Here is a 21,981-nt window from a genome sequence, read left to right on the forward strand (position 1 = left end):
TTTTTTTTTCTTTAATCTTTGTTTTACTTAAGCTTTACCATTAGTTTTAAGAGTTAATTTAGTAATGATGCGATAATACCTTAATAAGGCCCAATAAGGCTGCGTGGGTTAACTATCCCACAGAAATTTAAATATATCTTTCTCGAAAGTTAAAATCGCCCACGTCCACATTAGCAATAATACTCTTTTCTAGTTGCGCCCTCTCGTATCCCATTCCCTTCGAAGAAAGAAATACAAGAATTGCTTTTCACCGAGCTCATGGTCCGACCATCTTCTCCTTATTAAGTCGATTTCTTTTGACGAAAATAACGACCTAACAAGGTGAATAATTAGACCGGAGAGATGGGAAAAGGAAAAGAAAAGAAAATTAACAAATTTCTCTTTTTTCTTTCTTTCTTTCTTCCTTCCTTTCTTCCTTCCTTTCTTCCTTTCATTCTTTCTCTTTTTAGACAATTCTTATTAGAAATTTAATAATCATCCCAGTATATTTCCGTTGCTCGAGGTTCGCAACTCTCTTTTTATGTGTGTCGTGTGAGATCCTCGATCGGTTTATTGTCTCGTTATTGTTTATTATTTTCGATTAACATAGCCTCACCCCTTTTTATTTTGTCCCCCCTCTAATCTCATTATCTTTCATTTCTTTTTCCTTCCTAATCTTATTAAAAAAAAGATTACTTATCGATTGTTCTAAATCTCGATATCCCTTTTTTTAATCTCTCTCTCTCTCTCTCTTTTTCTCTTTCCTTTGTTTTCGAAAAAGTTTCATTCCAAATTCGATATTACTAAATAGCTCGTGTAAATGTAAATGTAAATCTGCGCGGATCTTCTTATTCTTTTTTTGACTTAAATGCTTTCCTAGCAATTTTCTTTTCACTTTCTTTCTCTCTTTTTTTCTCTCTCACTCTCTTTTTTTCTTTCTCTATTTATTTCTATCTATCGCTCGCGTTTTTTCTCTTCTTCATTTTCTTTCGCTATCTCTTGTTAAATTATGTTAAATGCAAACTCTTCGGAGTCCTTCAATTATAATGTAGACTCGGCACGCGTATATAGGTATATATAAATGTGTGTACGTATATGTGTGTCATTTGTTGTGTTTGTGTATTTGTGCGTGTGTGTGTGTGTGTGTGTGGTGTGCGTTGTTTACTTTGTGTTCGATGGTGTGTGTAGGTTAGTCCTCTTTTTATTTTCTACTTTTTCTTTTTTCCCCTTTTTCTTTTTCGAGTCTTCTTATATCGCGTTTTACAATTAGATGAGAAAAAATTTAGCGAACGTCGCCTCTGGCCAAAATCACGCGTCTTCTTTGTCGTCCTTGTGTGAAATTGGTAGTAACAATTCGGTACGCGCTAATTTTCGCTAACTTTCGTTTTTGTGTTTGTTTAATAAGGCTAAGGTATCCAACGTGCGTTACATTATAAACAATACAATGTTACTTTTAAAAAAATACAAAGACAAAAAGAGCCTAGGAAAAAACACTGTTTTGAACCAATGTTTATTTAATCTAATAATTTTTTTTCTCTTTCCTTTCAAGATTTTTGTCTTTCTTTGAAATAGTTACGTTTGCTTTTTTGATCAGTCTCGCTAAAGGTTTTTATAAATTAATTAGTCGTTCACACTAATCATAAATAAATTCTAACATAATGATTAGCAAAAATATTCTTCAAAATTTGCACATACTAATTGTGATCTTTATTTTTAAGGTATCATTTTTATTAAATAAACTTTACGGTGGTAATAACAATAATCATGAATAAAATAATAAAGATAATGATAAAATGATTAATAATATAATAATAATAAAAAAATAAAAATACTAATAATAATAATAATAATAATAACAATAACAATAACAACAACAATAATGATAACAGAAATAAATAACATTAAAAACAATTAAAACAATAATACTAATGGTATAATAATAAAGGTAATAATAATAATAATAATAATAATAATAATAATAATAGTGGTAATAAAAGTAATAATTTAGTTTCCTTAGCCTTTTTGAACTCTATAAATGTTTCCCTTTCCTTACAGACCTTCCGGAAAACTCCCCCCCCCGCCATTGACTTGCTAAGTTTATCGTTTCGCGCGCGTTTATTTTTACTTATATATGTATAGTATTTATAATATATATAGAGATTTTTTTGTTTAATAGTATTTTTTACTTTGTTAAATTGTTACTCGATACTTTCATACGTTTCGCATAAAAAACAAGGCAATTAGATTGAGTTTTATTGTTTACACTTACATTAGAGTTTACGCCCTTACCTTTTTTTTTCTTCTTGATTTATTATATCTTTAAATACTTATACTTGGTTTTGAATCACCTCGCGGGTTTTAACGCGCGCGTGTGTATATCTGTGCTTAGTGTATACGTGTACGTGTATTGTTATATGTATGTATGTGCGTGTGCGCGTATGCGGAGTCGCGTAGATGCGCGAAATGCGGGAAAAGTCAGAAATATGTCGTATCTTATTTTAAATTCTTTACCGCCGTTTTATCGCAACTAATAGAAAATGACTAAGCTCTCCATAAGAATTCCCACGTGGCGACTTCGTTTCTGTTACGATTAAATCGTCTGGGAATCGAGTCGTACACGTGTATGTAAGTGTAAGTGTAAGGTACGTTTATATATTTGCGTGTCGTCTGTCACGCGTATTCGCGTATGTATAATAGGTATCGTCTGTATATATGTATATTATTTATAATATATTATATCTCAAAAATGTGGTGGACACACCTGAGATACCGACCGAGGAGATATTTATTCTTTTGTATTGTTTCTGTACGTTTTGTATTTTTTTTCTCTCGTCCTCCTTTCATTTATTTCCCTCCTCTAATCTCCTATTTTTTTTTTTTCGTTATGCATTATAACAATAGCGATCACGATCGCGTTTCCGAGAACAATTTAATTAGCTCCTACGAAATTTCGATCGTGCTCGCTCGAGATGAATTGTCGAAGGTTTGACAACGAAGAGAACGTAGGGAAGTTCCAACGAGGTCCCTCGAAGTCGAAAGCTCCTTCGGTAAATCGTGATAAAGAGTAGGAGGAGGATTTTTCCAAAGGAGAGGGGCCAATTTTAGTATCTCTTTTCTTTTTTTCTTCTTTTTTTTTTGTTCTTTTTTTATCTATCAGCGGAGACTTAAATTAAGGACATCCACACTCGTCGACCACCATCTTTGGGAGATCCCTCTTGATGATGTTTGAGTCTGGTCCATAGTATATCAACGACATCGGCGAGAACTTAAGGGGCGCACAACAGGGCTGCATACCGGCGAGTCGATCCATCTTTCTGTATTCTTCGATCACGTGCGTGTAATAGTTTAGGAACGTGTCCGGCGTTCTGTGACCCGCCGCACAGTCGCCTCTGCAGTAATTCGCGTAATATCTGCGACCCACAAATACTTTAGATCATTATGATGTAATATTATTTCAATGATTTCAATTAATCGAAACCATTCACTGTATATTTTTTCATTCAATCAAAATAATTATGTATTTTTATATAAGTTAAGATTTACATGGAAACATTCTTTTCAAATGTACTTTTTTCAATGAACAGAAAACGTGTTGACAAAAATAATGAAATGAGAGAGAAAGAGAAGGTAAAAGTCGAATTTTCAAGTTCGAATTTTCGAGTATCTATGTATCCGATGTTAAAAATGAAAATCGATAACAATTTTAAGTCTAGAGCGTGGAATAACCTATTCTCCCTCTTTCTATTACATGCGACGTGGGATTCTGTTTATAACAATTGCTTCGGAGTTAAGGGCTTTCTCATGATACCTTACGAATGACTACGTGTACCGAGCGATGGCGAGTTCTTTGCAAAACTACTGTCGGCCCTGTGAAGCACAGCGACCGTCTTTCCCGACGTCTATAGTATAGACTCTATACGATTGCCAGACGATAAGTCAACGTTGATCGTGAATATTGATCGTTGTTCTATTATCGGATTAAAAACGAATATACTCTTTCCCTCTCTCTCTCTCTCTCTCTCTCTCTCTGTCTCTCACTCTTATTCTCTCCTTTTTTCCAATGTTCTCTTGCTTATAGTGTTAATCGCTACTTGACAATATCGTTCAACAATGCGAATATATATGTATATATATGTTACTGTTACTTCATCGAAAAACCACGAAATTTTACATGAAATAATTAAACATTTTTGATAAAGCACATAAAAGAATTTTATTATATATTTTACTAATTGTTGTATAAAATAATTAGATAATATAAAAATTCACGAGGGGGTGGAGTCGTTAAAGTATGAGATTGAAATTTGATACGTCTCTTTAAAGTCTGCTTTTTATTCTATAATACAACAATACTCTTATGTTAGTTATCCGTCTTAATCTTTTCCTGTACAATGAAAACCAGTGTTCTATTTGTCGTGCTGCTCTATGGAATCTTATTTACTGATTAATTTTCAATTTCATTTTCTAACTACTCACCTATCGTGAATTCTTATATTACCTAGTAAAAGTATGTAATTTTGTCTTTTTTCAAACTTTACCTGGTAAATATAATTATTTCATGGTTTAGTTTGTTATTTTATAAATTAACGTATGGATTTCACATTTTAACGGTAAAATATACATATATATACATATTTTTAAGATGTATATTTTTGGTTTATTCATTCACTCATCGCAATATGTTGGATATTGTGTAAGTGTTAAACTAATTCATATTTTATTGAAAGAAATGGAGAATGCTCACCCTTGAGGAGCGATTATCCAATCGTCCCATCCGAGTTGAGAAAAGCTAACGTAGAATCTTTGTTTGCAGCATTGACCTTTTATCGCGCTGTTGCATTCGATCGCTCGTCTTCTTACGCGTTTCACAGCCGCTGGATCCGTGCGTACAACGAGGAAAGGCCTGTCAGGATCTTGATCATCTGCAATCCATGTTAAAATCAACGTTAGATTCATTTATTTTTCCATTTTATTGATGACAAACAGAAACAATTTGAACATTTTGTCGAATTGTTGATAACTCTTTTCTTCCAAAACTATCTTTTTGATACGTATCATCTAGATTTTGGAATTATCTATTGTATGTTACCGAAAAACGGCTTATTATTTTTATGAAAGAAATGTTTGACGATTATGATGAAATTCAACAACGATTAGGTATAACTATCTAGGAAATTTATGATTATCGAGAAGTACTAAAAATCATACCTTAGTGTAATGCACATCTAAATACTCATTATTCGAAATAAACGATCTTTTTTAATTTTTTTAGAAAAAGAAAATTTTATTTTCATGTCCCTTTCCAATATTCTTTTCTATTCTCTCCTCATACAACATAAAAAACTCTAACGAAACTGATCGAAAAAACTCGATCGTGTGAGTGTCGTGTCGTGGAAGCAAAAAATTTTAATCGTTCGCGGTTATACGTCGGTGAGAAGTAAGCCGATTAGGTAAGCTGATAAAGGGAACCAAAGAAATAAAGCTGATTATATTGGAGCGTGCTCGGTTTGTCACATTCCACGTGTATGTATGTATGTATGTATGTGCGTATGTATAAAATATCCGAGACACTCTCGTTTTAATTAACGATTACGTTAGAAGTTTACAGTTCTACCTCAAATTAATTCGCAAATCTCAATAAAGATTAAGATAAAACGATATAAAGTAGGTATAAGATTCATTCACAAATTAGTTATTTAAATATTTGACATATTAATCGCTTACAGTTTAATATTTGATAAATAATGTAAATTATTAATACTAAGCGAACAGATCTTTCTATCTAATTAGTCGTACTTCAATAATTACTAGATGTTATCTGGATTAGAAACAAGAAATTAGAATTTTGAATTAAGAATGATTTCAAGTGCAAGTAAGTATTGGTGCAAGACAATCGATAAAGTTTACACATAACATCCAAATAATCGAAAATATATAGCGAAATATATAGCACCATTTCGTACGCGGATATATCACGGAAATGTAGCAACCTAGAATACTAATGCTACGAAAGGGATTGAAAGTGCGGTGCGGAAGCAAGAGAAAGACGAGTATGCTCGATCCCAACGAATCCATGGAATCAAATTATCATATAGAAAGAATCAAACGCGTTCGTTAACCCCAATATGTCTTCTTAAATTAGTTACCAGCGATACAAATACAGGCTAAATGTTATTTCCATTGTATCACCTCCCAACTTTATGTGACCAGTCTTTATATTATGGAAGCCATATTAACCGGTACGACTTCGTAGTAGCTTTGTGTTATGATACTGAATCGAAATAAGGTTATCTTTCATAGATGTTTGCGATTGAATTTCATTTATTCCTCTTTTTTTCTTTTTATTTCTTTTGATCTCTTACACTCTTCGTTTAAAAAAAATGTATTATAGAATTTTTTTGTTTGTTATATTATCGCGACGTTTAATTAAAATACAAAGTTATCTGTCGTACTGAAAAAATTCGATTTTTATCAAGTAGAGTGTTCTCGAATAGCGTGTTTTCAAGCATCAGATATTTTTCTCTGCTTGCCTTTTGGATTTAACGAGGACTCGATCACGTGTGGCGAGTGCACGGCGAAGGTCGACACGTGAACGCTCTTGCCACATCCTGTGCAATCCACTAAAAGTGTTAGTTTATCCCTCGGTGAATTCACGTTAGCTGTGTACCAATTGCTGACGACCTGTGTTACGTCGAACTTCTGCCAGCCCAATTGACCAACGTTCACGCCTAAGTACGTCACCATTTCGAGATGCGCCCCGAGTTCCTAAAAATTGAACGATTAATTTGTTTATTTTATCAATTCTAATAAGTTAATTCATTAAAAGTAATATTTTATTTGTAATTTAACGAAAATTTATCTATCGATCGGTCGAATAAGGATCGATATGTCGTCAAAATATATTATATTTCGACTGTGGGTGAGAGTAAACAAGAAAATATTATTTTTCAAACGATATCGCGGAAGCTGTACGCTCGAACGAAACCTCACGACCGCTGCGTATAATATCGGAGGGATTATTATAAATACAGCTTGAGATAGTAGATGGGATTAGTGTCGGAAAAATCCGATAAAAGAGGTAGAAATCTTTTTCCCTTGTAACGTATCGATATCTTGGTAGTGAAACAAACGAGAGTAGTTGCTAAAGGTGGGCTTAAATGAGCTTTCATTGGTTAACGTTTCGATCTTAAGTTGAAGAAATTATGTTAACACCTCTAATTCTATCCTTTATTTTTAAATGTTTTCTTCTTTTTTATAGTTTTATCGAAAGCTTTCATTGCAAAAATTGCATTATTGCGTATTCCTCCTTACGCTTCGTAAATTTAATTATAAATTAAAAAAGAGCAAAATATACTAAACATAAAAATACCCGTTCATCGTAAAATTTAATTACCTTGCCGCGCAAATGCGTTGTATTGCCACAATGCACCCTAAATACCCAGAGAGTGATGTTCCTTTGATTGCTTTGACCCTGACGATCTTGTTGATACTGATAATTACTTGTTTGTCTGTATTCTACTCGTGTCCAAAGGGTCGCCCGTTTGATCCTGAGAGGCTCTAATGCCTGTTCGCCGCTGGACAGTGGAAATTCTAGTAATGGTTGACTGTTCAGCTTACGCCCTAGAACCATCAACGTAATCGATTATCATAATTATAACAAAACATTAGACGTTGCGAAACCATCATCGGCTCATTTCCATACAGGAAAGAAAAGATACATTTCATTGAATTTATGCACAATTATGCATTCAATTATTTTATACATTCATATGTTTTAATTTTACATGTATTTTAAAATATTAATTATATTTTTTGTTTAATCGAGATAATAAGATAAGAACATTGACGAAGATTTTATTGAAATTGTCGTCTTTTTCTTTCACCTCTATCATCTCCGTTCATTCATTCGCGGACAATTATGAAGATTCAGCGCGCATAGCAATTTACGCGAAATTTAATCACATGTTCGTATGTGCGCATAAAAATGTCATAGCTGTCGACGTCGTCGTGGTCAGAGTGATTTTTCTGGACGCCACCAGTCCTGATTCTTTCTCTCTCTCTCTCTCTCGCTCTCTCGCTCTTCTTTTTCTCTTTTCTTTTTTTTCCTCGTTTATTCCCTCCGGCATGTTCACCCTCGCACACGCTCACCCCACCCAATTGCAGTACACTGCCAGGTCGGAGTGGGCTCATGTCGTGTAATGCGTTACAACCCCTTCCCACAATCATCACCAACGTCGTGTTGGTGAGTGCGTTCACATACTAGACGACACGCGAGAAAGAAAAAGAGAGAGAGAGAGAAGGAGAGAAAGAAATGAGTGCGATGTACTTCACGTTCAAGGACCGAGACCGTATATGCATACTTACATATTATGTAGTATATACCCAAGTACATAAGACATGACGTTGGTATGTCTTGAAATAATTACGAGTTACGAAAGAGAAACATTTTTGTCGTTGCATAAAGAGGAGGAGAGTTCGTGGTTGTCGGAACCGCCAACGAGCAAGGTTTAAATGAAAAGTCTCAACAGGGGTTGAAGAGATCGTATGCGCGGTTAGGAGCTATGGTAGCTACACATACGTTTGTATGTATAAACATATGTAGGTATATTTTTTCACACCCGTTTCATTGTCTCTATAGACGTATAAATAGAAGTGTATATCGTCGACACGTATGTGTAGATAGTATATACACGTGTGTATAGTAGACGAGGGTAAACTATAGGATAGGTAGAAAAGGGAAGGATTACACGAGACACGATGCAGTAGTAAAATACTTGTGGTAGAGATCCGTGTAACGAGAGAAAAAGAGAGAAAGATGGAGGGAGAAGAAGAGAAAGAGAAAGATATATGCTTGTTACACGTGTGTGCGCGTAGAGTAAAAGCAGGGCGGCTTCATCCCTTAACGGTTTGGTGAGTCACGGACCGATGGGGCTGCTCGTTCGGTGGGGATAAGCACGGGTTTGTCTGCCGCCCGTCTGCCTTCCGCCTTCTACCCCCGCCAACCAGTCAGTACTCTCTTTTTGACCTCTCTGGCTCGCTTACTCGAGCGCGCGCGCGCGCACACACACCGTCCCCCACTACGACGCGCCTCAACTCAGCCATCGCGACTCGTTGCTGTCGCTGGACGCCAGCAGCACCACCGAGATATTCAACCTGCCGGCCTCCCGACTACGCGCTTAACCTTTTAAGTGCGCCAGACTGAACGAGTGCGAGAGAGAGAAAGAGTGTGCACTTATACCGTCCGTCTTTGCGAGAATCCAAAGACGCGACACGTCTGCTCTTACTCTCTTGTTCTCTCTTTCTCTCTCTCTCTTTTTCTCTTTTTCTCTCTTTCTTTCTTTCTTTCTTTCTCTCTTTATACACATACGGAGTCCGCCTGCCTGCCTGCTTGCCTGTCTGCCTTGCTTGCCTGTTATATCTCTCGAAGCTCTCCGCCGAGACTTCGAGTTTCCCTTACACACGTCGTCGTCTTCGTCGTCATCGTCAGCGGCCTATATACGACTCCTTTACCTCGTCTTCGAAAAAGAAAAAGAAAATAGAAAAAGCTTAATGCCTCGCGTACTGACGCTATTCGCTATAAAAGTTAAAGAAAGGTGAGAAGAAGAGAGAACAAAAAAAAGAGAGAGAGAGGGAAAGAGAAATAGTGAAATAGAAAAAACAAGATATGTATGACTTTCCGTACGCTTTTCCGGTGTTCTGTTTTCTTTTTTTCCTTTTTTTCTGCTTTCCATTTCCTTCTTCCTCTCTCTCTTTCTCACTTTTTCTTTTTCTCTTTTTATTTGATACAATGCAGTCTTGGATAGGACAGTTCGCTTTGGTTTTGGTATCTGTGTCCGGTGTGGAAGCATATTTTTATCCAGAGATAAAGATTTGAAATTGATGAAAAATGAAATCAAGAAATAACGGCGAAAGATTGTACTTCCTTTTATCCTCGATTTTTTTCTTGTTCGTCGCTGAAAACTTTACATAAATTTAAACAATTTATTAAAATCTTTGTAGGCATTTATTTTGTTCAATTTATCTTCAAGAAGAAGAAGAAGAAGAAGAAGAAGAAGAAGAAGAAGAAGAAGAAGAAGAAGATAATTGCGTTAAAATTGAAAATAGTTAAATAAAACGTAATAAGTAATATTTCAATCGTTTTGAAAATCGAAACAAAAAGGTAAATATTAATTGTTTAAATTGTTTAGAATGAGGATTATAGGTAAACTCTTTTTACCGATAAGCGTTTCTTTTTGTCTGCTTGGAAACAATCATGCGATCGAAGAAAAGAAGAAAAAGAGAACCTTTTTTCAATCTTGATATCGGAGAGGCATTAAGTGGTAAGCACTATCTATGCGAAGTTGGTACACAGAAAGTAACTCGTAAGTGTGATTCAAATGGAAAGATATTATATAAAGAGAAAGAGAGAGAGAACAAAAATGTATGAATACATATGTTTATGGTGTATCGAAGAATTTATGCACTAGAAATATAATATAATAGATATATGCAGTATGCATAAAACGATCTAAGTGCTTCTCTTTCTGTTATTGGTCGCTGTACTATTGGGCATCTTGCTGGAAAGGGTCAAAACGAGCGATATTTGCTTTTAATTCATTCTGATTTATGTCTTCGAACGTTTCAATATCGTCGTATCACCATTATCGTGGAAAAAGACGATAACTGTCCAGGCAACGTGAAGTACGGTATCGGGATACAATAGCCGTAAGAAGAATCATTCTCGATCTCGTGCTTTCGAGAAACGTTCCCGCAAAAAAGCTGAGGATCGATGAGACATTAATGCTCCGTAGTTATGTCGTCTCGCATGGCGGAGCAGTGATACTGAAAATACGGCAAGGAGTACGTGTTTCGTTCTTGAAAGTTTGTTAGTTTTATTTTATTTTTTTATTTTATTTTTTTCTTTATTCTTACTCTCGCTCGTCCTTGTAAAAGGATCATCTTCTCTATAGTTCCAATAAGATCTTTATTTTAGAGACTGAGTTTATTTACAGACGGAAATGCATGCTCTGTGCATGTTTGTTGAACAATTTCCGTTCCAAGAAAATTTCAAGAAATTGTATTAATATAGCGACGAAACTACTCTTTCTTAATAACATACTTTTTCTCAGAAATAACATACTATTTTGCGCTATTAAAATTAAAGATATGTTAAATTAAATATATCGTTTGTTTTTTTAATTGCACTTTGACAATGTTTTTCGACGTTAATTACTTTTAACATTTTTTACTTTTAAAATCTTCCTATCCTTGACCCTTTCTTTTTTTTTCTTCTTTTCTTATGAAACAGCGAGCAAAACAAGATAATTTGCGGGCGAGAATACGTATATTCCTCAATTTGAAAATTTCTCTTACATTAGACTTTGGTACAATAATCGATAAAGACAATAAGAGTAACGATCTGTACGGAATGAAATAATAGAATTCTCTCTCTCTCTTTCTCTTTCTTTCAAGCAATCCCACGAGACTAGAATGAGCGTAAGAATATCAACGAAAGAGGACAAAGATGAAATATTGGAGGACGATAGCGCTTTGTAAGTGCGTCCTTGGCGCCTGATCGACAACTGGTGATCCTCGATTTTTAGTGGTAGAATATTCTTTTTATCTTATTTCGATATACCAAGTACATACATATATGTACATACATATGTACGTGCACTTACATACTGCAACAAAAAAAGGAAAGAAAGAGAATAAGTGGAAACGAAAACAAGAGAGAGAGAGAAAGAGAGAGAGAGAGAGAGAGAGAGAGAGAGAGAGGCATCGGCCATTTCGTACGTTTTCTTTTCTTCACCCCCCTCCTTTTTTATCCTTACCTCTTTACTCGACATAGTATCACCCTTATCCCTTTCGACATGGTTTCGAATTTCGGAGGAACGGAGAAGACAACGTCATTCGTCCGATGTAGAAAACATAATGGAGTGTGATGTATGGGCTCTTAGCAGCGGTTTCCAGTATCGGTTAGTCTCGTTAGTCTACACGTATCTATGTATTTACATGTTTTAAGTTTGATCAAAATAATGCATAATAACAGTTCCATTTTTATGGTTACATTTTATTAGTCACTTTCATTCACGATTATTATTTTTACTTTTGGATAATAAAAAAAAACCGTACGCTCTCTATGTCATTGTCATGTGAGAGAGAGAGAGAGAGAGAGAGAGAGAGAGAGAGAGAGAGAGAGAGAGAGAGAGAGAGAGAAGAGAGAGAGAGAGAACAGGAGAGAAGGGTAGAAGTGATGAAACGCTTCGTTACACCTTTAAAAAGTCTTTCGTGTACGCGAAAATGTTAAATTTGCCGTTATTCATTTAAAAATGTTATCAATTGTGTATCCGTCTTGAAAATTAGGACGATATGACGTTAAGTAATAGAATATGTCTAAACTTATGTTTTCTTACTTGACAGGACAAGACTCTTTGTCATTCGTATCATAGGATACCTTCATGCATTATAGATTAATTAAGAAATTTGATATCTTGAATAATTATCAAATAAGTTTATTCGTTGAAATTCTCGAACAATATGATATTTAAATCGATGGGATATATATTAAGCTTCATAATGATTAAAATAATAATCCTTTGTTTAATAAGATATTGTTTTTAGAAAAAAGTTATCGCTTTATAGGTTTAAAGTTAAATAAAAAAAATGTTTCGTTGTTTATAATGATCATCTTAACACGTTGCTGACGAGATATTTTATTGCTAACCGTACTTAGCGGCCAAGTATTTCTTTGCATCAAATATTTTTAAATTAATTATGATTTGTTTATTATTATTATTATTATTTTTAATTATTATTTATTTTAATATATTATTTTAATTTAATTATTATTATTATTAATTTTTATTTGTACGATTAACATATCTCGTTATACGACCGCAATGTGTTAATTTGTTCCAAAGATCGAAATAAATAGGTTTACGCAACGTATATATAAAAGTAATATTCATGGTGTCAATGCTGATAAGAAAAAAAGAGAAATAGTAGAGAGAGATGAGACATCTATAAATACATATATATATGTGTGTATAGATGTGTATATATCTACATATACAGGTTTGGTAATAAAATTTATCTGTCTCGTGGATAATCATCGATGGAATGTAGAATCGCGTAGGTTAGATGCGTTCGAAATTCTCAGCCAGAATTCTCTTTCATGGTTTAATGGTCGAGGAGAGGTAGTGGCTGGCCGGAGCCGAAGACGCGTCGTCGTCGTTGTCGTCGTTGTCGTTGCGAACGGGCCGAAGAGGCGTCGTTCGACTTTCGAACGGCCTCGCTCGAGTTTCGAGTGCGTCGTGTGTCGCACTTTTCGAGGTCGGTACGTTTAGTAAGTACTTTTGTCTCTTTTTCTCTTAATGTCTATCTTTCTCTCTCTTTTTCATTCTCTCTATCTGTCTGTCTGTTTCTCTATCTGTTTCTTTTTCTCTCTCTCTCTCTCTCTCTTTCTCTACCCCTTTCCCTCTCCTCGGTAGATCCCCTTACGCCGCAATGCGACACCAACGGATTCCGCACCGGTGAACGACGCTTGGAAGAGAGCATCACGCGTTCAGGAAGTACCAGTTTTAGGAAAAGAATAGCGAGTTATAGTAGAAGGATGAATATCTAGACTCTTATGTGATATAATCCTACCGATCTCTATTGAAGAAAAAGAGGAGAGTGTGAGAAAGAGAGAGGGTGAGAAAGAAAAAGAGAAAGAGAGAGAAAAGGAACTGGTGAAAGAGAGAAAGAAATAAAGAAAGACAGTCATGGAGAGAGAGAGAGAGAGAGAGAGAGAGAGGACATGATTATCGATTCGTGTTCGTCTCTCTACGACTTCATCGTTGGTCGTTTCCTGTGGCGAGAAAAGTATTTTTGCGGTCGAATAAATTCCCATAACTTACTTTTACTAAGTACTTTTTCTCTTTCTTACGATTATCAGTTTTCTTTGCCTTAAATTTCCCCCATCGCTTCTTTAATTAGATTTTTTAATTTATGATCTTTCTCGTTCGTTTTCTCTATTTCTTCTCAAGTTGTGTATCATTGGGGAAGATAATGGAGATAATTGATTAAATATAATTTGATTTGTATATGAGCCGTTCAGTGCACACATCGATTAACTCCATAAAACAAAAAGTTGAGAAATGCGATGAAATAATGTATATTGTATATTACTTATTATTCAATGGCCAAAAAAATTTTGTTGTTTAATGGTGTTAATCTTTATTATTCAGGAAAGTTATTATAAATATAAAAAGTTATGACTATACCAAGTGCTTTGACACTTAAATTTAAGATTTTTCAAAAAGTGGAGTTAATCGATGTGTGCACTGAACGGCTCATATATCTTATAGGAAGAAATAAGGAGAAGGATGTTAACGTTAAGACAGTTGAATAACGTTGGAGTTATGCAAGATCATGACTTTTATCAATGATCGACCACGATCATCCTCGACCTGCGTGCTTCTATGAATACTTTAGTATGATCCGGATAGTTGGCAAAGCATTCGAATTTTTTTCGTATTCTATCCCAAAGCAATCAGTGGATTTCTCTTTTCTCTTAAGTTTAAATGTTTATGCTCGTCATAATTTTGGATATTGTTGTTTTTCATTGAGGTATCGATAAAATCTTTATTTCATTGGCATTGAATATTTCTACGAGATATGTAAGGGATGGTGATTATACAATTTAAAGGGACCAACGTTAAAGTAATATATTGTTATTCTTTCTTTTTCTCTGAGTTTCGCATTATCGATAAATTTTCGCCAGCACGTTTTACCGTCAAACATCGAATGAACACGATCATTTTCTACTTGCGGGCTTTTCCAAAAATTTTAAGACCTTGCAGAGAAATCTAATCTCGGATACTTGGCAAGGTACGCGAGTTTCTCTTGCCCCATAATTTCTCTTCTCGTCGTAACGTAAATCTTCGACTTTTCGTTCACAACTAGATGAAAAATAATTTTCGAAAGCAACAATGTGCCGTTTGTTTTACAAGTAGATTATTGTCTTGAATTTAGGCGATGCTTGAGATTTATTATCTTGTTCGATTAAGCTAGTGAATGTGACATTTTGTATGCATCAAATGTAGAAAAATAAAAACAAAACTTTAAATGCATTAAAAAATAGGAAAAAACGATTAAAAGAGGATATTATTAGACGTGGAAATTTATTCGGTGTCTTATTAATACAAAATTGGTATTTATTAATGGCACCAAATTAATTTCTACACCTAATTATTGAATTTGCTAATATAATCTAGTTCAAGGCTTATGGTAACTTTAAAAGCCGATCAAATGGATGATACCTTTTCTTCTCGCACTCTGACACTTCGACATTATTCATTCCTTTAACCGTCACTTTTATGTGCAACCCTAACTTCCGTAACGTCATTCTGACTATTGAATTTTTACTTTTTCAACGCATTGTGCTTTAGTGACTGCTGTATGAACATATCACGGGGTACGATCATTTTATCAAAGTCTTTTCCACAAAAATTTACATGGTTTTTAACATCGCGTGTAAAGGGTGAATCGTGTAGATTGTCACGAATCAGTCTTCGCTGAAGACTGAAAATATATCGAAAAAATCGTTAATGTGGTTGAACAATTTGATAAATGATTCCATGTAAATTTGACAAAAGTTACATGCAACTTGTAAGAAATCACGTGACTTGGTCTGCATAGATAAACTATTTCTGAAATACATCGTCCATCACAAAAGAAAAATAAAAAAAAAAACAATACGAAAGAAAAATATATTACATTTATACGATATAATCTGTGAAATCATATAATATTTGATAGAAATATTAAATTTGTGTTTTTAGAAATACAATTTTTCAATGACGAAGAGTTGACTTGTCAGATATAGTAGGCACAAAATGTTACGGGCCGATCAACTATAACGGAGTTGCAGTTTCCGTTAGAGCGGAAAGTGGTGAGGCAGCATCGAGCGATCAATCTATTAGCACGGCCAAGGTTCGAAAGTTATAGACTTTACAATCTTGGTTTGCATCGAACGAAGTGCGATTCCCAAGGATACGTGCGATCGTTCAACCAAACGTCCGTTATCGATCACCGTCAGAGTCTCTAAGCAAAACGTTTTCTCGGGTTTTGTAAAATGTCTACGATAAGAATAAAGCAATATTCAAGGGGGGGAAACGTGTTTCCCTTTCCCTTTCGACTTGTCTCATAAAGCTCCTCGACTTTATTGAGCCGAGCATAAAAACAGATAAAAAAAAAGGAAAAAAAGAAAAGGAAAGAAGTCATACAAACTCGAGTTGACGTTGTGTATTAAATCGGGGGAGAGAGAGAGAGAGAGAGAGAGAGAGAGAGATTTATGATCTCACGAACTTTTCCAAACGTTTTTCCGGAGCATGAAGTAAAACGTTTTAATTCGAATCAATTAAAGAAGTCCAAATGCATTATATTCAAACCTAATCGTTTTCAACTTTTTTTTGTTTGTTTGTTTATTTTTAAAATCGCTGTAGAGAAAACAGCAATATCGTCATGATTTATCATCGGTATGCATCATGAAGTTAACGGAGTTGGCAATATGAACGTAACGCTTGCATATACATATCTATACTTTCTAAGGTCTTAGGCGAACACGTACGAATGGACAGAACAAAACTCGTGGACTTTGCTAACAGTTTCTATGATTTATAACGTCATTCGGCTTTCCTCAGAAGTGCATGCGCGTATACTTAAGTCGAATTCGCTAGAACGTAGCGAGGGATATCTAAGCTTACTTGTCAATTGACTATTCGCGATGATTTTAACTAGGATCCTTGAGTATTTTCCTTTACTCATTTTCGTCGTAATAATCTTCTAACGTGACTTGTAAATTCACTTATCTAAATTTTCTTGTTAATTAGAAATAATTTTCTTATCGACATATGATTTAGAAAAATAGATTTCAATTTCTCCTGAAAATATTGCCGATCCTAATTTATTAATTGAATACCTGTCGGAGGAAAAAAACCTTGTTGATGTTACAAATCTATAATTTTATAGAAGTGTTTAAAACTTTTCTAAACGCTAAATCAGCGATACATTGTCGGAATGTAACATGTAATTTTTAAAAATTGTTATTAAGATGAAAGAAAATTATTTTGCTTGATAAAGTTTAAAAGACAAAAGTTTAAATGTCATTTAAAATTATAGATTTTTACAACATACAACGTCTTCTTTACGAGGTATTCAATTATTTAATCATTAATTTGTATGAAAACGTTGCGAAAGGATAATGCATGTATATAATTAATGTAATAGAAGAAGTGGGAAACATTATAGAGATTGCTTCAGCATATCGAAGCAAGAATAAAAGTTCATACAAACATATGTCTTATTTGACCTTGTTTTGGAGTTATAGCGAATTATACGTATAGTGGTTTTGATTATTTCGATAAACGGAAATAAGATATTCCACTAGATATCAGACACCGCGTGTAGTTTATACACGATGGGGGGTGCACCATCGCATTTCTACCGACTAACCAGATAATTTTCAAATAATGGGATAGGTTGTGATTGTCCTATTGTCTGATTTGTTTTCTCACTTGATTTAAATCTGTTGGATTTTAACTTGTGAGGTTATATAAAATATATTATTTCTAAAAAGTCCATAGACAGTGTGAAAATATTTCATGAAAAGATTAAACAGAGCCTTCAAGTATATCCGAGCAATGGGTGAAAATATAGAGAAAGCGAGGTGTAATCGTTTGTAAGACGACTGCAACTTTGTGTACAGGTACAAGGAGGTCATTACAAACACCTCTTGTGAATGTAAGTCTATTCAGTTCATCAAAACTCCAATTCGCTATAACTCCGTAACAAGGTCAAATAGAATATATGTTTATATACACTTTTTTTCTTGTTTTGATATGCTAAAGCTATCCCTGTAATGTTTCCCACTTATTTTTTGTTACACCTTATACATTGAAGTTTAAATATTGAAATAAAGGTAGATTCGCAAAATGAAATTTTGGAAAGGTAGAAAAGGGGAAAAATCGCTTACTTATTATTCGATTGATATAAAATATACTTTGAAAGCACCTATACGTTGTAGTATCATCGAACGAACAAGATTTTCGTGTCGTATACTTTACTGAAGAAACTTGGCTTGTATTATGTAGACACTCAATGGCGTCGTTCTACATCATAATAATGTAAAATTTCTCCATTTTAAAGGAAAAAGGAAAAGAGAAAAAAAAGGAAAAGTATAACGTAATGAGGTCAACGATTAACTCATTGTCTGTCCTCGCCTATCGCCTTAATCAATAGTCCGATATAACCGAAAAAACCTATTTGGAACGAACGTCTAGCATTATTTACGAAAAGACGTGATATACTTTCTTCTTCTTCTTCTTCTTCTTCTTTTTCTTATCTCAATGGGAAACGTAATCGTACGACGTTATTCGCTCGAAGGGAAAAGGAGTTCTCGATTTTGGAAGAACGTTTTTAAAATCGGTAAAAGTATGGATTCTTTATCTCTGTCTTTCTATCCCTTTTGGTTCTCCACCCTTTTTTCCACATTCCCTCGTTCTTGCCATTTTCACACTGTCTCTTCGTAATCGGGGTTAGCGCGAACGCGACTAGAACGTATCGTAAATTTTGTGCAAGCGCACGTCACGAAGGAAAAGAGATCTCCTCGTCGCCAAGTCGTCCATTTAAGACGCGGCTTCGCGGTATGGGGATGCTGGGGGAAAGAGCTAGAAAATGGGCGAGGTGATGGAATGAGGTGGAAGAGGGTGACGTTGGAATGGGGAAAAATAGACGAAGAAGTGGAACTACGAAAATCGGGAGAAATAGAAAAGGAATGTTTAAGAACAAATATCGTATTTTTTCATCCTCTTCACAGAAATTTATCTATCTATCGATCTATTTATCTATTTGTCTATTTATCTACTCATTTATTGAAATAAAAATCTACACTGGCTATGATACCGACTAACATAAGATGTAACCCTATATTATCGACCATACCGATTCATTATGCTACCGACGGAGCAAACCTCGATAAGTTTAATGTGAAACTTACTTTGTTTTAATGATTTGAGAAAAGCGGCAAACGTTTATTCGGGAATACGAATTTTTCGTTATATTTTTTACAGTAATCTTTAATTGTATGGCAGTTAATCTCCAAGATTTTATTTTTCTACGAGCCTACATCCAATTCGCAATACTTATACTCATCAAGCTTCATATTATTATATACATAAAATATTAGATTTATTCGATAACTTTATTAAGAAAGTCATAGATGCCTTTTGATATCGAAAAATTTGATAAAAGTTAGACGAAATTATGATCGTTACGATGATTATAATAATGGTATAAAACAACTATGTGCAATACAGGGGCATCTACCAACAAATATTAGAAAGTTGCAAGATAAACAGCTATCGCTTTAAAATTCAATCGATCACAGTTCAATAAACGTTGTTTTCTAAACGATGTTTAATTCGATCTATCGATTCTACTTATATACGAATGTTCTATCAGACAAAATTGACGAAAGCTATGTCGTTATGACAATTGAAGATTTTTTTCTTCGAGCAATTTTCTAAGGGAACTTTAACCGATCTTATTTCTCTATCTCTCTCTCTCTCTCTCTCTCTCCAACCCTCTTTTCTTTTTTCTTTTCTTTACTTATTCGAAACGATAAAGACGGAATTAATAAGACATTGACTTCAAATTGAATATTCTATTTCGTAATAAAAGAAACGCTAGGATTTTTTCGACTATCTAACTAGAAATATAGAATAGATCGAAAAAAAGTGCTGTACTGATAGAAGGAAGGTCGGGGAATCTAGAATTCGACCTTTCAACGAATTGTTCTCATTGGACGAACAAACGAACGAACGAACGAACGAATGAACGAACAAACGAGCGATGGATGAAGAAGTACTTTCAATGTTTCACTGAAGGGAAAGAAAAAGCTCGCTTCACAGTTTTCCAAATGAGTTAGCTTTGTAAGAAGCATCGTGGTAACTTAGGAAAAGACAAATAAAGAAAGGAGAAGTATGGAGATAATGGCTTAGCTTCGGATTATTCCACAAATTCTTATCGTTCTTACGAACGAAGAGAATTGAGAAAATGAACTTCGTTTGGTCTGCCATCTTAATTCGCAAGATTTTATTCGAATGTTTTTTTTGCCTTTTTTATATTTTTTTTTTCAAAGATTTATTTTGAAAATGAGTTTCAAGATTTTCGAATCTTGTGATTATCGTGATTCTCATAAATGAATATAAAATGGGTAACATTGTTTAAGAATCAAATTATATTGTCATATTTACATAATACAATTTAAAATAATGTATGCAATCGAGTAGTTTATTTCTTATCTACAACTTAGATTGTTAGATAAATGTTATCCATAAGGAAACGAAGATTTTTCCATTAGAATAACCTTACAAATACGTTTCGCGAGATAGGTTAAAAGATTTTGGAAAGATAACAGATGTATGATTATTTTATAAAGAAATACTTAATTTGCTAAAAATGCACCAAACGAATTATTACACCTAATATATCTGTATCGGGTGTAACTTAAGGTACAACGTAGAAAGGGTTGTATCTACACTTGACGATACCGTGTTATTGCATTCTTGTCAGTTTCACAGAATTATTCATAAAATGACGTAATTGTCATAATTCATCCTCGGTGTTTATTTTTAACTTATTTAACATCGGTAATTATCGCTCATGGTGTTTTCGATAGTAACTTAATGCTCATAGTATGTTACAATTTAAGGGAAAAAAGCAATGAAATAAGATGTACGATCAATACGATTTAATTTGTATGTCGTTACTGTATAGTTGCTAATTGATGCTAGTTCGTACAAGTCGATTGAATAACCGTGAACTTTTAAACCGCTCTCTACCTTGTCCTTGTGTTTTCGCTTGAAAAGTAAAAGATACTTTTGTCCCGAATGAGTCAAATGAAGTTAGATTTTTCAATCGCGATTAAAGAACTACATAAAGATGTTAGTTTTATCTCAAATACTTGATTAAAGTACGTACAAACGCTACGCATTGATTCAATTCTATAGTAATATAATTATGATTCCTTAATTATTGTATGATCAAAGTGTTTAAACAAGTTCTATTAAAAACTGTTACTATATTTCAAAATAATAATCGAATTTTTATTAAAATCATTTCTATAAGTGATCAATTGAAAATAACATAGACCACTTATTAAATTACTAATCATTCTTATTTCATCATTTCTAATATCTTCCAACACATTCCTTTGCAAATATCAAAATGTCAAATAAATATAAGTAAGATAGATCGAAGAAAATATTTACTTGTGGTAAGCAATGAAACGAGAATTCGAAGGGTAAAATAAAAAGGAGGGAGAGATGTTATATCGTAAACGTTAAGGTCTTATCGATAAATCCGTTCAAAGTTATTATAGTGTACTCGTGGAAAAGAGAGAGAGAGAGAGAGAGAGAGAGAGAGAGCGAATTCACCTATCTCTTTCACACCGTACTACATACACGAGGTAAGGTGGTATAGGTGTACACGATTTGCAATAGGATATACAAACTTAATTACAGGGAGATACGTTGTCTGACATGTGTTCAAGACAAGGTAACACATTGATAAACGTACTGAGATACGCATTTTTTCATATGCTGTCTTTCAGTCTAAAGGTGCAATTCATAGGGCCGAAGCGATTGACCGTAATATCCTCGGTCAAATAAGAGGGTCAGATATAGCCGGTTGGTAACCCTGATCCAGATCTATGGCCACGTGGTCGCCACGTACACCCGCGACGTGTGGCGTGCATCGCGTAAAATAAAGCACGTGCACGACTCCAGTAATGGCTTTGAGATTAGTATGAATAGTGTTGATAGTTTTTATACGTTAATTCATTACTAGACTATATTTATGAATCATCGAGACTCATTCAGTTTGTTGGGATATTTGTTTAACTGTTCCAAATTGAAAAATTATCATTGTGGTATTCATTAATTAGAGATTCAATCGAATAAGAAAAAGTAGGTACTT

At 34.2% G+C, this 21,981-nt stretch overlaps 1 protein-coding gene across 1 annotated transcript in view; it reads right to left on the minus strand.

Moving 5' to 3' along the window:
• Positions 1–21,981, minus strand: part of Actbeta (inhibin subunit beta) — a 38,386-nt gene continuing 16,405 nt past the window's right edge. The window contains exons 2-5 of the mRNA XM_015316848.2: positions 7,373–7,599; positions 6,510–6,744; positions 4,724–4,901; positions 1–3,389 (exon numbers count right to left, since the gene is read on the minus strand). Of these exons, the coding sequence (XP_015172334.1) occupies positions 3,149–3,389; positions 4,724–4,901; positions 6,510–6,744; positions 7,373–7,599 (881 nt within the window). The 3' untranslated portion in view covers positions 1–3,148. The remainder of the gene's footprint in view (positions 3,390–4,723; positions 4,902–6,509; positions 6,745–7,372; positions 7,600–21,981) is intronic.

Source organism: Polistes dominula, unplaced genomic scaffold (genome assembly GCF_049000335.1).
Source record: "Polistes dominula isolate Pdom_NZ unplaced genomic scaffold, Pdom_raw_medaka contig_77, whole genome shotgun sequence".
NCBI classification, from domain to species: domain Eukaryota; kingdom Metazoa; phylum Arthropoda; class Insecta; order Hymenoptera; family Vespidae; genus Polistes; species Polistes dominula.